Source organism: Silurus aristotelis (genome assembly GCF_946808225.1).
Source record: "Silurus aristotelis genome assembly, chromosome: 25".
NCBI classification, from domain to species: Eukaryota; Metazoa; Chordata; class Actinopteri; order Siluriformes; family Siluridae; genus Silurus; species Silurus aristotelis.
The window spans coordinates 989,912-1,005,012 of NC_139598.1; the positions used below are offsets into that span (position 1 = coordinate 989,912).

A 15,101-nucleotide genomic window follows, 5' to 3' on the forward strand; every position below is an offset into this window, starting at 1 on the left:
AGTTTAATTTTCATTTTTTGTATCATAAAAATGAGTTTACAGGTCACCGTTGCGCACAGTGACACCTACTGGCAGGACATGTAATTGATTCTCTGAATGTTGGAAACAGGGATAAAAGTTAAATGTGAGATGTGAGGAATCGATTTTTTATTTTTTTTTTAAAGTGAGCATCAGATAGAAATTGCCATTTCTCGTCGCTAAACTGTTTCTCGAGCCACATAGAATACAGATTCACATAGCAGAGCAGGAAAAGAACATCTGGATTTATTTCATCTTTTCATTTCGCACTACAGAGGCCTGTTTGTGAAAAGACAATCCGTTAGAAGTCAGTAGGCACGTAATAAAGTAAATAGATGATTTGATGTCTGTCTAAACAAAAGTTTGTCTGTACCCTAGTGAATTGCGGAGCATCTTGTTTTTTTCCCACTGCATCGTATCGCATTGTGTTGAATTAAACCGAAATCGGATTCCGCTGCATCGTAATAAATCGTTTTGGAATGCAGAGAAATTAATGAAAAGTTCATTTATTTATTTAAAATAGGAGAGGAGTGACGTGTGGGAATAGGACGAAAACAAAACACACAAAAACGCAATAAGTTATCTGGATCTTAGATTAAAAAATGTTTTAATTTAAATGATTTATATCAGTTTGTATTAGTAACCCGAGTTCATCATGAGTAGTGTGTGTGTGTGGCAAGTGTCTTTCAAAGGGTGCCATTACTTTGGCAATCCATAAATCTGGCTATGTATACAGTGAGAGTGTGTGTGTGAGTGTGTGTGTGAGTGTGTGCGAGTGTGTGTGTGTGTCACAGAGAAAGGTTGGCTGTGGCGTCGCTCTTCAGTTTGCCGCTGCTCAGGCTGTGGATCATGGCGATCATCTGCGTGTGCTTGCCCAGCTCCTCCTCCCTCTTCTGCAGTTTGGACTCCAGCTGAGATCTTTGCAGCTCCAGAGACGAGGCCTGAGGAGGAAAACCGCTCGAGATGATCCACAGAAACGCTACGACTCTTTCATACAGGTGTTTAGGATAAACCTTCTTTGCTCCCACCTTGATGCTGGCGTCCTTCCTGGCCTGCTCGGTTTTGGCGAGTTCCTTCCGCAGTGTGTTGATGTTCTCCTCCATTTCTCCAGCCTGCTCTTCCTGTCTTCTCGCCTCGGCCTGCAGGTCTGAAATAGACACAAAGCAGCGGTTTTTAAGTTGAATGCAGATGTTTCAGATGAAAATATGAAGTGATGGTGAAGGTGTCAGGGCTGCATGATGCATTTACAGCGTTCATCCTGAGTAACGGCCTGGTCAGGGTCACGCTGCTGACTCTTCTACAGTCACAGCTTAAAGAAAAACCGTTCTGAACTTCAGAACGGGGGATTAAATCACACACGCGTTTCCTCACCCGCTATAGTGTCACGTTTCTCCTGCATTTCAGCTTCCATCCCGGAGATCTTCTCCTCCTTCTGCTGCAGCTCTGACGACAACCTAAACGTGAAATTCTTACGCTTAATCAGTCAAATAGAATTATTAATTGTTTTGGCTGTTACCAAGCAAAATATTACTATAATATAAAAACTTTATAGTTGGTTTTTTGAGAAACTTTTCGTGCGATACTGATTAACGTACACATTTTCTTCTCCATATCTTGAATTTTGTGATCATTCTAAAAATGAAACTGAAATCAGGCAATGAAAGAACGCACTCTAAACGTGCACGTGTCCAAACTTCTAGACTTCATCACGTCATGTATGCGTAGGTGTTTATATAAAGTATATCTATATTTATATATATTATACACCCCCGGATTGTATGTGGTCATTTTCTCCTCCAAAACAAGAAAGCTGAAAATGTGAAAGGTGGTTTTAATTTCGGCTCTTTCGTGGTTAAAGTTTTTTTTTTTTCTTCTTCATTGTATTTCCTATAGAACCTCATGTTTCACACAGCAGTGTGACTGACCTCTCCTGCTGCAGCCTGAGCCCCTCGTTGCTCTTCCTCAGGGATTCGGCCTGTTGCGTGAGGGAGATGTGGGTGGCCTGGAGCTCCTTCAGCATCACTTCACTCTTACTGTACCTGGAGATGAACCAAGGTGACACCGTTATTGAGTCCAGAACGTTAAGGTTTTGGCAACCTGAGAATTGTAAGAGGTACTGTAGGAGTTACTGACCTGCTTAGCAGCTGGTTGTAGGTGCTCTTCAGGTTCTGGTGTTCGTTAGACACGGCCTGCAGACGGCTGTTGTGCTGTAGGAGCTGCTGACTGTCGCTCTTCAGCTTCTCCACCTCCATCACCTGATCGCTCAGCTCAGCCTGGAGATCTTCTTTCCTCCTCTCAGTGTCCTTCAGCAGAGAGGCCAGCTTCCGGGCCTTCACATCAGACAGACGTGAGAATGTATGAATGTGTGCAAGTGTGTGTGTGTGTGTGTGTGTGTGTGCATGTATGTGTGTTTATGAATAATAAGACAACTGTTATGTGGTTTTAGAAAAAAACGAATAATTGAGGCTACGTGAGATGTGCACCAGAACAGTGTGATATAAATATAGGTGTGTGTGTGTGTGTGTGTGTGTGTGTGTGTGTGTGTGTGTGTGTGTGTGTGTGTGTGTGTGTGTGTGTGTGTGTGTGTGTGTGAATGTGTGAATGTGTGTGTGTGTGCGTTTGCATGTATGTGTGTTTGTGTGTGTATGAATAATTAGACAACTGTTATGTGGTTTTAGAAAAAAAACGAATAATTGAGGCTACGTGAGATGTGCACCAGAACAGTGTGATATAAATATAGGTGTGTGTGTGTGTGTGTGTGTGTGTGTGTGTGTGTGTGTGTGTGTGTGTGTGTGTGAATGTGTGAATGTGTGTGTGTGTGCGTTTGCATGTATGTGTGTTTGTGTGTGTATGAATAATTAGACAACTGTTATGTGGTTTTAGAAAAAAAACGAATAATTGAGGCTACGTGAGATGTGCACCAGAACAGTGTGATATAAATATAGGTGTGTGTGTGTGTGTGTGTGTGTGTGTGTGTGTGTGTGTGTGTGTGTGTGTGTGTGTGTGAATGTGTGTGTGTGTGCGTTTGCATGTATGTGTGTTTGTGTGTGTATGAATAATTAGACAACTGTTATGTGGTTTTAGAAAAAAAACGAATAATTGAGGCTACGTGAGATGTGCACCAGAACAGTGTGATATAAATATAGGTGTGTGTGTGTGTGAATGTGTGAATGTGTGTGTGTGTGTGTGTGTGTGTGTGTGTGTGTGTGTGTCACCTCAGCCTCAGCCTGTGCTCTCTGACAGCGGTACTGAGCGATGAGACGATCAGCTTGAGACAGAGCAAGAGCTTTGGCCTCCAACAGGTCCTGCAGACGACCTTCTTTAGACTGTACACACACACACACACACACACACACACACACACACACACACACACACACACACACACACACACACACACATTAAGTGAGAGACAAAGAAATTATGAATCATACAGAAACAAATTCATGTATAATCTAATTTTCTTGTAATTTAATTAATTACTTTTTTAATAAATAGTTTTGATAAACTTTTCTTCAAATATCTGATCTGTAAGGTTACATACGGCCAGGGCGGAGATTTTCTGTTCGTACACGTCGATAATTTCAGACATATGAACATCTTTGATCTGCTCCTGTAACTTAAAAGAAGAGCAGAATTCTATTAACCAGACACAGGAAGTGTTTCTCTTTATGAGTTCACCTTATCTTATCTTATCGACTCATATACTGAAGCATATACAACTACTACTAGACAGGCAGACAGACAGACAGACAGACATGTATAATATTAACGATCAGCATTAATAAATGACTTTTTATTAATTACGATATAATCTGTAAAATTACAGATTAAAGGTGATAAAACTCCTCTAGGTCTCTGCACTACAATAGAAATATATATATATATATAAAGCTGAAATACCACTGACTGACTCACTCACTCATCACGAAATCTCAAAAACCACTGAACGGATTGCAATGAAATTTGGAACATACCTTCCTCTTGGGTCTTAGGTGCTCACTAAGAAAGGGTTTTGAAAAATTCGCCCTGGATCGCGGCTAACTCGCGAAAAACGCGATTTCTCACGCATTGTAAACTCTTCGAAATAACAGTACGGATCCTAATGAAACTTACTACATTGTTTCTCATTAGATGTTAGATGCACGATAAAAATTATTTTCAAAGTAGTTTGCCCTGTATCCTTACTACAAAGGGGGAGTACGTTATTTGTTGACGTTACGTTCTGATCTCTGATCATCCAGTCCTGCTCAGTGCTTTACTGCTTATTACCATATTGCTTAGCGTTCTGCCTTCCGTAGCGAAGCACCGGTACTTTCAGCTAGTACCAATATAAACAGGAGGACTTTTTTAACCTGACATATATACAACATAAAATATAAAATACAAATTGTTTATTTTATTATAATTCATAAAAATAAAAATGTATTTCATTTCCATTTGGAATTAAAAAACTGAATAAATAAAGTTCAATTAAATAGTAAAAATAAACATACAAATACATCAATTACATTACGAAGTGCATAAAAACAGTATAAAGTAAGTTTTTTTTATAAAGTAAGACGGAATTCAATTATGATTTAGTTTTTCATCTTTTTAAAGAGAAAAAGATCGAACACACTTCAGGCCATGAGGTTGTGTGATACACAGGTGTGATGCAAAGCAGAACCGGTGCAGTTATTCTTTCATTTTCTTCTTTCTGGACCTGCCTGATTTATCCTGACACCCTAAACCTTGATGGAGTTGTTTTCGATTGGAGAACAGTCATTGCTGCTGAGGATGTCGCCCCATGAAACGTCTAGAGATCCAGAATATAAACAGTCTGCTATAACGGCTTTAACAATGACCTTTACAATAATCTCAACAATGAAGTTCACCATTCGGTGTTGAGGACGAAGACGGGGTTCCCTTTTGAGCCCAGTTCCTCTTAAGGTTTTCTTCTCAGACCATCTCAGGGACAAACTTATATATACTGATTAATACATTTAAAAAGTTACATTAATAATCTATTTAGTTCTATAAAGCTGCTTTTGGGACAATGTTTTTTATTATTATAAGCTCTATACAAATATCACTTAAATAAATACAAATGTTTTATTAAAGTAAATGAATTACATTAATACACTTATAAATGAATAAGATCTTTTTTATATCCCCACATTATCTGTGTGAATTACAAGTCATGAGCCCCATGTGTATGAGCCGTTGCTATAGAAACGATAACGTGTTAAACTAGTACCGACCCGTGATTCACAATATGGGTGGGTTTAGGACAATAATGCACACCTACTGGCCAATCGGATTTCAGAATTTAAACGGTGCTCTGGTGTAAATTCCCAATAGCGTCCACAATATTATTTATTTAAAACCATAACTGCAAAAAAAACAACAATGCAATCGAGCGAATAAAAAGGAATGAAAAGTAAAATGAACCTGAATGCCGCTCTGCAGTTTCTCAATCAGGCTGTCGATGTTCTGGCGAGACGGACTGTTCGGAGCGAAGTTCTTCACCGCGGGGACTCCGTCCTCCTGAACGCCGCTGCCTCTGACGCCCAGCTCACCCTCGCGCTGCCAGTACGCGTTATTCGCTGCGATGCTTTCTCCTAATCTGAGAGAGAAACAAACACAAACATTATGAGCATACATGTGTACACAAAGTCTAACAGCCATATTCCTCTTACAGAATAGTTTAAAAGAATCATTATTCTTTTAATTATTATGTACACTATATATAATATATAAAATAAATGTATGATTATAAATTTATGGGAAAAATTTAAACAATTTATAAATTAATAAAAATTCTTTTTTTTCTACACTTAAAAAAAATCTCTCTCTCCCTCATGACATGTCTCAGTCATGTCCCCGATCTGCTCGTGCACTCACATGATGGCGGGAAAGTCAGGCAGCGGAGCAGCTTCAAACAGGACTCGCAGCGCTGCATGAACTCGCTCTCGGTGTCGGGACGTGAGAGCCTGAGACAGAGGCGTCACCATGCGCGGGTCCTGCACCAATCACATTCAGTATTCCATACACTCTGCATAAGAGCTGAACACACACACACACACACACACACACACACTGTTTCTACCTGCAGGATCCGGTAAAAGCAGGTCTCCATGTCGACTACGTGCTGTTTGAGATGGCTCATCAACTCCAGAGTCTTCAGGACCGTCTCACAGCACGTCTGTCTACAGGACACAAAGACGAGAACAAAAAAGGGCAAGTTCACTTGTTTTCATTTTTTTTTTTTGCATTAAAATCACTTCCTCAAGCTGGATGAAGGACGTTTAGGACACCTGAGCTGAGAGCTGGAGTCCGAGCATAACGGGGTGACGTGGTCCTGACCGTTAAACAGCAGAAGCTCCACCAGAGACACGCAGAGCTCCGAGTTCACCTGCTTCGCCACCAGAGTCTTCAGGAAGTCGTCACCACAAAGCAGTGTGTGCGTCAAGGGTTTTATAATTACATTCGTTGTCTCACATTTCAGTTTTATTATAATTGACATGTAAGAAATGAACACCCAGTGTTAAAGGAACTACTATTTATAGCTGTGGTAAAGTAAGTGATAACAGGCCACGATGAATATACACGATAAAATATAACTATAACCAGATAAATAGAAATGAAAAAGACAAGATGGTAAAAGATATCAAGCAGGAGGTCAAGCACTCGCCCCGCTCTGGTGCAGTGCCTGTGGAGCTGCTCGTCTTCTGAGCTGAGGTCTGGAGTCTGCAATAAACTCGCCAGGGCTGGGAGGAGGAGCTCCAAAAACGAGCGAGCAGAACCCGACTGCGAGGAACCAATCACCTCCTGAGGGAAAACAAAAACACAAGAAGTGTTTGTTACACAAGATCATTCAGTAAGAGTGCAGTAACCAGGGGGATTTATTTATGTTACTGTTATAGCGCCCCTTTTGGTATTAAAAACATACTACAAAACAAGTATACAAAACATTTAAATTTGAATATATTAAAAAAATTACAAATAAAAATGTTCTGGTTTTATTATTAATTGCAAAATATATGCAATAAGCTAATTAAAACATTTCTGCTGATCTGATTTATGTTATTAATTATGAAAATATAAAGCTTAATTTAAAATTTGGTAGTGCAGAGATGTAAAAATTGCTTTTCTGCTTTGTTTTGCTGAATTTTTTAAGGAAAAATCTATTTGAAATTGATTTTTGTGGTATGATACAACATCCAAATGCATGAAATTAGATCAATATTTTATACATTAAATCAAAATACACCTTTTTTTAAGGAATTTATATGTAAAACATATATTGACTTAGCATTCAAATTATTTTCCTTCCAATATTAAACAACTACATTAAATTGAGAATAAATATCACATTTTAGAGTTTTTATTACTTTATTACTAACATTAAAACCTCAAAATGTCAAAAAAGTCTCCAAATATTCTAACTAACTGAATTATAATAAAATATTAGCTGGAATTTGACTGCAGGTTTGTCACTCGAACTCCTGCAGTTTTCCTTACAAACTTTTTGCAGCTACTCATTTAAAAACAATTCCAAGTGAATAAAAATCAATTCTTTTTTTTTTACTTTTCAGCAGAAAACTTTACTCAGCAATGCTTCAGGACAATAAATCGCATTCGATATTGGGTTTTTATTTGTGCGCAGTAGACTGAGACAGAAACCACAGCTTGTGTTGTGGCGAGGTTTTAGGAAACGAAAGCATGTTTAGATGATCACCAACCATCAGTTTCAGTGCACGGAAATAAAACACTTTTATAGCAGGGTAAAGTAAATAAATTCTGTTAACACAGGAACTTGCTGAAACGGGAGTCGTGATCTGCACAGACGAACTGCGATCAGTAACTTATGCTTTGGTTATGCCATGCATTCACATGAAATCGTCTTAACATTTATTTCCATCCAGAGTTGCATTAATTTCTAACCAGGATCTTGTATTGATGATGGAGAGTCAGGCCACTGCATAAAGTCTTCACCAGCACAATCCAAAGATTTTCAAAGGGGATTTTTCATGTGCCACCAGGAAAGAAAAAAAAAATCCACTGATGGACAAAACTGCCATATTATTTTTTTGCCAATAAAGCACTGCTGAACCAAGATTTGACCTTCTTAATCAACCTCAGTTTATAACACTGGCCCACAGGGTACATCATCCACCACTTTTCTTAACCCTGATCCTCTTATCAGTCTGAAACAGGAAATGAAAAGCTCCTAAGGGTTCAAAAAAATTGTTGTAGCTAGACATGACACTGGTGAGGAGCGTGAACTCAGGTGTGTGAAATTTATGCCCTGCATTTGTAAAATGACAGATTTTAGGGGAAACAACAAATCAGCCACAAAGCGGTGCACCACTCGCAAAAGCAGCTCCGGCTGCAAGTCACTAAAGAGCTCCAAACTGCATCGAGATGCTTCATCACCACCAGGTCTGTCTGTCTACAGCTTCATGAAACGGGTTTCCGCTGGTCGAGTGCACATGATAATGAAAGAAAAAAAACATGATTGATGTTCCTTACACACCTCGAACAGCTCAGTGAAGAGCTCCAGAGCGAGCAGGCAGCACCGCTCCGGTCCCTGTAGGGGGCGCGTGGCCCACTGAAGCAGCGCCAGGCCCGGCTCCGCCCCCCTGGACTGGGCGGGGTTTCTGGTGGCAGGCTGGAGGCGGGGAGCGGCGGGTTTTAGAACCGTCTGACAGATGAGACCACGCAGAGCTGGGACTGAGCACAAAGAAACAAGCAGCTCCAGAACCTGCACACACACACACACACACACACACACACACACACACACACACAATAAACACACACACACACACAAGTGTTTTGCGCATGCACGACTCGCCACGTTTTTACGACAATCTAGCAATATGGCATCTTTTGCTTTTCATGTACAGCTTCTGAGACTTCTGCACTTCGAAAGGAGTGAATGAAAGGATGGAAGGAATGAAGACGTTTGTTAAAGTCTGCTGAAATAAGCAGAACAGTTAAATAGAACATTTCTTTAGAAAATTTTATATTAAATGTAAAACACAAACACACACAAATACACATCTGTATTACCCACATGGGGTCTAACAAATCTTTCTTTTTGTATAGTTAATGAATTAATTTGTGCCAATTTAATTGATTACTCAATCAATATAATAAAAAGTGTATTGCATTGATTCTGATTGATATACTGTATATATATATATATATATATTTGTTATATATATTATTCAATATTATTTGATATATTAGTTAAGCAAGCAGGCGTTTTATTTCACATTGTTTTTAAAACTGGTGATGTTCACAAATGTTAATAAAGTGCATTTATAAAAAACCACAAGCAATTTTATGCTTTGTGTTTCTCCCACCAACCGCACTGAAAATAAACTGTTTCGAAAAGTGAATTATGTGTAACATTAAACCCATTATATATACATATGATTGTATGATTTCTCCTTATGATCAGTCACCTTCCCTGCTGTATCCGGGTCTTTCCCATGGAGAAGGCCGACCACCTCGCTCAGACACACGGGGAGGTGTTTATAACTAAACACACAAACACACAATTTCAAATTAAATATTTATAAATAAAACATAAACACGTTATGTTTGCTATATTTTTATAGGTTAATAAATTTTTTATCTTTTAAATAAAATGTTAATAAAAATAATACATGTTTAGAGCAACATCTGACGTTGATCATTTTATTTGTCATATTGTATGTTATTATTTTGATAAAAAAATTTTCCGGTTTTCATGCCAGATTAGTTTGTTACCCAATACACACTAATAACACGATAATAGGCTTGTTATGAAGCACCAGTGGAGTGTTGTGTCTGCTGGAGCCTACTTGGTAAGATAATCTGCGATCTTGGCGTTTTTTAGCAGATCCACCAGCAGGTCGACGGCGTAGTTCCTGGTCAGGGTCCCGTCTCCGTTCACCGTGATGTTGAAGATGAGCTGGAAGGTCTGGTGTATGTTCTTTGCGTTGAACAACTAAAACCGCGAGCGAGCAGAAACAGAAGGTGATGGTCAAAACCGCAGTGTTGCACATGTTAAGATCACGCAAGAGACACCTCAGAAAGTACCTTTTGTCCCACTTCCTCGCTGAGGGTTAAGCTGGATAGAATCGAGAGCGCAAAGACGACCACGGTGAGGCAATTGTGACCGAGAAAGTTAAGCAAAGATCTGTAGAAAGCTTTAACATTAATCTGGAGAGAGGAACAAAAAGGTTTTTAAAAAGTTAAAAATTAACAACTTTGGAAATAAAGGGCAGGTCATATGTTCAGGGGTGGGGGTGGGGGTGGGTTGTGTCCTACCTGAGATTTAATGTGCACCTGTACAGACTGATTGTGTCGACACAGATTAGCCATGAGGCCTAGGCACGACTTGGTGACATCATCATTCTGAGACTGGCTGCAAGAACAAAAATCAGACAGTGAGTCATTATCCGACCTAAAACCTACAGACAATGAAAAAAAGTATTTGCACCCCTTATAGATTAACGTATTCTTAGTCATAAATCATTTGGGGCAGGGGTTTAAAAATTATTGGCACCCTGATGAAATAATCCAGCACTCAGCATCTTACTGCTAATGTCAACACAAGACTAGAGCATCATAGATCTTTATTGGTCTACATTGGAAATACATACCAGAAAAACCAGGAACTGCTAACCAGGAAGTGGCTAGAGGCTAATGATAGCACTATGGATTCTTTAGTATGTTATGTCCAGCTTCAAGAATTTCTCTTAAAAGGAAAAAACCCTGACAATTCCACATATCGAGGGAGTGAATAAAAGAAGGATGGACGGGATGAAAACATTTGTTCAAGTCTGCTGAAATTAGTAGAACAGTTAAGGTAATATCTCTAGAAAATGAAATATTAAATGTAAAACACACACACACACACACACACACACACACACACACACACACACACACACTTATATACACATCTGTATTACCCAAATTGTTGTCTAACAAATGTAAACTATTTAATTACATTTTTGCATCTATTTCATTTCAATCAATTTAATTGGTGCCAATTGATTACTCAATTAATAAATATAATAAAGTGTTTTGCATTCATTAGATTTATTTTAATTAAATATCCTATTATTTTATATATTATTTAACCAAGAGGACATTTTATTTAAAATTGTTGTTAAAAGATAAACTTTTGATATGTTGATGATTGTAAATGTTAATAATAAACTGCATTTAAAGATGTTCCTTTAAATAGACTTTAAAAATGTTTATTGTTAAAAGCAGTATGAAAATAAAACTGAATTAAATGGAAGATAATGTCTCAGAGTGGCGTGCACAAACGTCACTGAGGACGCAACATAGCAGCACTGTGGTTTTGCTTAAGTGCAATAAAGGGGACAAACAGGAAAGGGTGATAGTGAGTCTAAACCACAGACTAACTTCACATCAACATTATATAGATATATAGCAGGCCACTTAAGATCATCCACACAAACCCATGGAAAGTAGATCTTTGTGGAGCTGGCTTTGCGCACGGGGGTATGGTTATTCTGGAACGTATGGTTGAGAAATGAACAAAATAAGAATTTAAACCATTAATAAACTATTGACTCTCGTCACAATGCGTTTGTTTGTTTAGTGCATATATGCAGCATGGATTTGTGTAGATGTAACATAAAAAAAAAATCCTAAAATGAATATTTTACATGTTGAGCATGAGGAAGGTGAGGAGGTCATCCATGTGAGAGGCGCAGTGCAGGAGTCGGACGTTGTAAGTGAGACGCTGTAGGACCTGAAGACACTGAGAAACAAAATAATGGCGCAAATTAAAAAGAGATTTTAAAAAAAGTTGAAAAGATGTTCCAGTATTTATTTATGTGAAAAAAAGCTAATACAAACAATACATTTATCTTCATGAATATTTAGTTTGGGGGTAAAATTGTGGGCGGAGTCTGTGTTAATTTATTCAATAAATGTCTGATTTGGAAGACAATTCAGGAACTTTTGTAGATCAAATTAAAGCCTGATGTGATGTGAGGGCATGTGAGGCGAGGTGAAGTGAGGGCAGGTGAGGTGAGGTGAGGGGAGGAGCGGTTTACCTGTAGCACCATCGGCTCCTCGGGTGTAGCTCTGTTACAGTGGATTACAGCCACCAGGGTCCCAACAATGTTATAACGGCTATGGAGCACCTCTTTACTATCATCATCAGATGCTACATGCACAAAAAATTTCAAGTACAGTGTAAGATTAGACAGACAGAAATAAGACGAAGTAGAAAGGACAGAAAGATCAAACAGGCAGGGGAAAAAGAGACAAAGGTAAGACAGATGGCGATCAGACACAGAAATCATTTACACAGAGATAAGACCGACAGGGATCAGACAGACAGAGATAGGACAGACAACAATCAGACATCCGGAAATCAGACAAACGGCAATCGGAAATCAGACAGACCGAGATAAGACAGATGGTAAGGCACGAGGAAGGTCAGACAGACAAAGATCATACAGTCAGATAGAGATCAGACAGACAGGTGATTAGACAGCCTACCGAGCTGTCCGAGCAGAGACAGGACGCTCCCTGTAAGTGCAGGACTGGTGTTGGGATCTCCAGCCAGTTCCAGCAGCCCATTTAGGCACTCACTGGGAAGAACCTGTCCTGAAGATAAGATCCTGGAGCACTTTAAAACAGACACATCCTGCAGAGACACCACAGTCCATCATTCAGAGACACCACAGTCCATCATTCAGAGACACCACAGTCCATCATTCAGAGACACCACAGTCCATCATTCAGAGACACCACAGTCCATCATTCAGACTGCTCAGTACAGGACTACGGCACAGGACTACAGTACAGTACTACAGTTCTACAGCATAGGACTACAGCATAGGACTACAGGACAGTGGTACACTACTATGGCACAGGACTACAGGACAGTGGTACAGTACTATGGCACAGGACTACGACAGGATGCTCGGTGGTGGTGAAGGAGTGGAAGTGTATCGTGTACACACTCAAACCGGCGTGTTTAACGTGCACTTGTAAACTCACCTCGATTTGTTTTTGCAGCAGTGACGTGTTCAAGGCGCCTCCGTTGCTTTTGTACTGCCGAATCCCCATAAGCAAAGACTTCAGGCACGTCGTAACGTCCATCCCAGAAATCAAAATAACTGCTAATATATATTCAGTATTTATCCGAATCCAATTCGATAAGAAATTATATGAACACAGGTGACCTCTCACCCGGATCGAATTACCTCATCAGTCAGCTAGCAATGTTTACTAGCTAATTTAACGGACTAGCTTATTCACTTATGTAATTATTTAACAGAATCAAGAATTTAATCTCCTTATATTTTGACAACAAACTTATATTCTTATCCTGAACCTGCTTTATAACACAATTAGAGTTATTTATGTATTTTATTATTTATATAAAGCAGTGGAAATAAACTCCGTTCTTTCAGCTCGAGATGGAAACTGACTTCTTCCCGCTTTCAACTTCGAAACACTGCTGGAACAGTCCATTGTCCATGAAGGGGGGCGTCCAGAAAAGCAGTCAACAGGAATTTAATCAAACTGTCTTTAAAAACGATTCCGCTTAACAACATACCTTTAGCAACATATTGAACATTACTTGATACTTTATTTGACTTGCATTGACTGTTTAAATGTGTATTACTAATACTTCTTAAAACCAGATCCACCCTCTGCAACCACGACACGAAGAAATGACGTGGGAGACTTTAGCCACGCCCATACATCTGCAGCTCAACGTAAGAATGGATAATAAACAATAAATAAATAAAATATTAACTTAGTTAATTAATAAATTATTATTAATACAACAATGTAATACTAATAATAATTTTACTATTAATAACAACAACAACAATAATAATAATAATAATAATAATAATAATAATAATAATAATAATAATAATAATAATGGCAATAATTATATTTTAAATAATAATCATTATAAGGAAACAGGATATTCATTGAAATAAAAATAAATTCTTTATTTATATTCTCAACCCTCCTGCAACACCTGCCTTCAAAACAGAAATAAATAAAAATATTTATTTACAATTTATTTACTATATTATATTTATTTTACTAAGGTAAAATTATTCATCCAGATCATCTCAAACAACAGTTAATCATATTTTCATATTGTATTTATGGCTCAGGTCGTTGCAGTTAATTATAATTATAAAAAAATATTTCAAACCTAATCACATCATGTCAGTAGATAAAAGAAGATCAGATACAGCATTAAAGAAGCAGATACAATCAGTAAAGTAACTAATAAGTGATGTTGAGGATCTGATGATGAAGCTCTGATGCTGAAACTCTGATGATGAAGCTCTGATGAACCACTAATGTGGCGCCCAGGAGCTACTGAGCAACTGATAAACATAACCCAAAAATAAATAATTATTTATATATTGAACTTTAGCCATACAAAGAAAATCCATGATGACAAACGGAGACTGAGACGCCTACAAACTTTCCCCAACTCACTTAATAATATCTCAGATTCTCTCTTTCCACTCCAGAGCCTTTACACTGGGACGGAAAAATGTGTGTGGTTAACCAAAACCAACCCTGAGCAATGGCAGTTTACACACTTATACATAAGTAGGCACAATATTGAACATACACAACATAACATACACAACATAACATACACAACTGTGTCGGATGTCTTTGGATTCAATAGCATTAAAATTTGCACTTGAACTAGGAGACCCAAACCTGTTCCAGCAGGACCTTAGTGCACAAAACCAGCTCCATGAAGACCTGCCTTTAGATGAATTGGAGTGAAAGATCTCCTGCTATAGAGCTCCAAACCTATTAATTGCTTTTGGGATGAATGTGAACAGTGACTGCACCCCAGTCCTCCTCACCCTCTCACCTCCATCAGTACCTGAATTTACTAGCACCGCTGTGGTTCAATGAATCTCCACATAATCTCCACAACATCTTCAGAGAAGAGTGGAGCTCATTATAACAGTGAATGAAGACTGAATGTTCAGATGTTCAAGAACGTTCAGAAAAAACACAGCAATCTTATGCTCAGGTGTCCACAGACTGTG

The 15,101-nt window shown here is 38.6% G+C and overlaps 1 protein-coding gene across 1 annotated transcript; it reads right to left on the bottom strand.

The window, feature by feature from the left end:
- Positions 1–508: 508 nt before the first annotated feature.
- cip2a (cellular inhibitor of PP2A) lies at positions 509–13,509 on the bottom strand. The gene is made up of 21 exons (XM_083530500.1): positions 13,051–13,509; positions 12,547–12,694; positions 12,096–12,208; positions 11,703–11,797; positions 10,327–10,423; positions 10,096–10,218; positions 9,858–10,003; positions 9,477–9,552; positions 8,540–8,767; positions 6,672–6,831; positions 6,318–6,459; positions 6,110–6,209; positions 5,905–6,023; positions 5,452–5,626; positions 3,563–3,631; positions 3,234–3,344; positions 2,152–2,348; positions 1,944–2,057; positions 1,390–1,472; positions 1,047–1,165; positions 509–959 (listed from the first exon to the last, which is right to left on the bottom strand). The coding sequence occupies exons 1-21, from the start codon at positions 13,150–13,152 to the stop codon at positions 807–809; spliced, it is 2,670 nt and encodes an 889-aa protein (XP_083386626.1). The 5' UTR covers positions 13,153–13,509; the 3' UTR covers positions 509–806.
- Between the last annotated feature and the right edge of the window lie 1,592 nt (positions 13,510–15,101).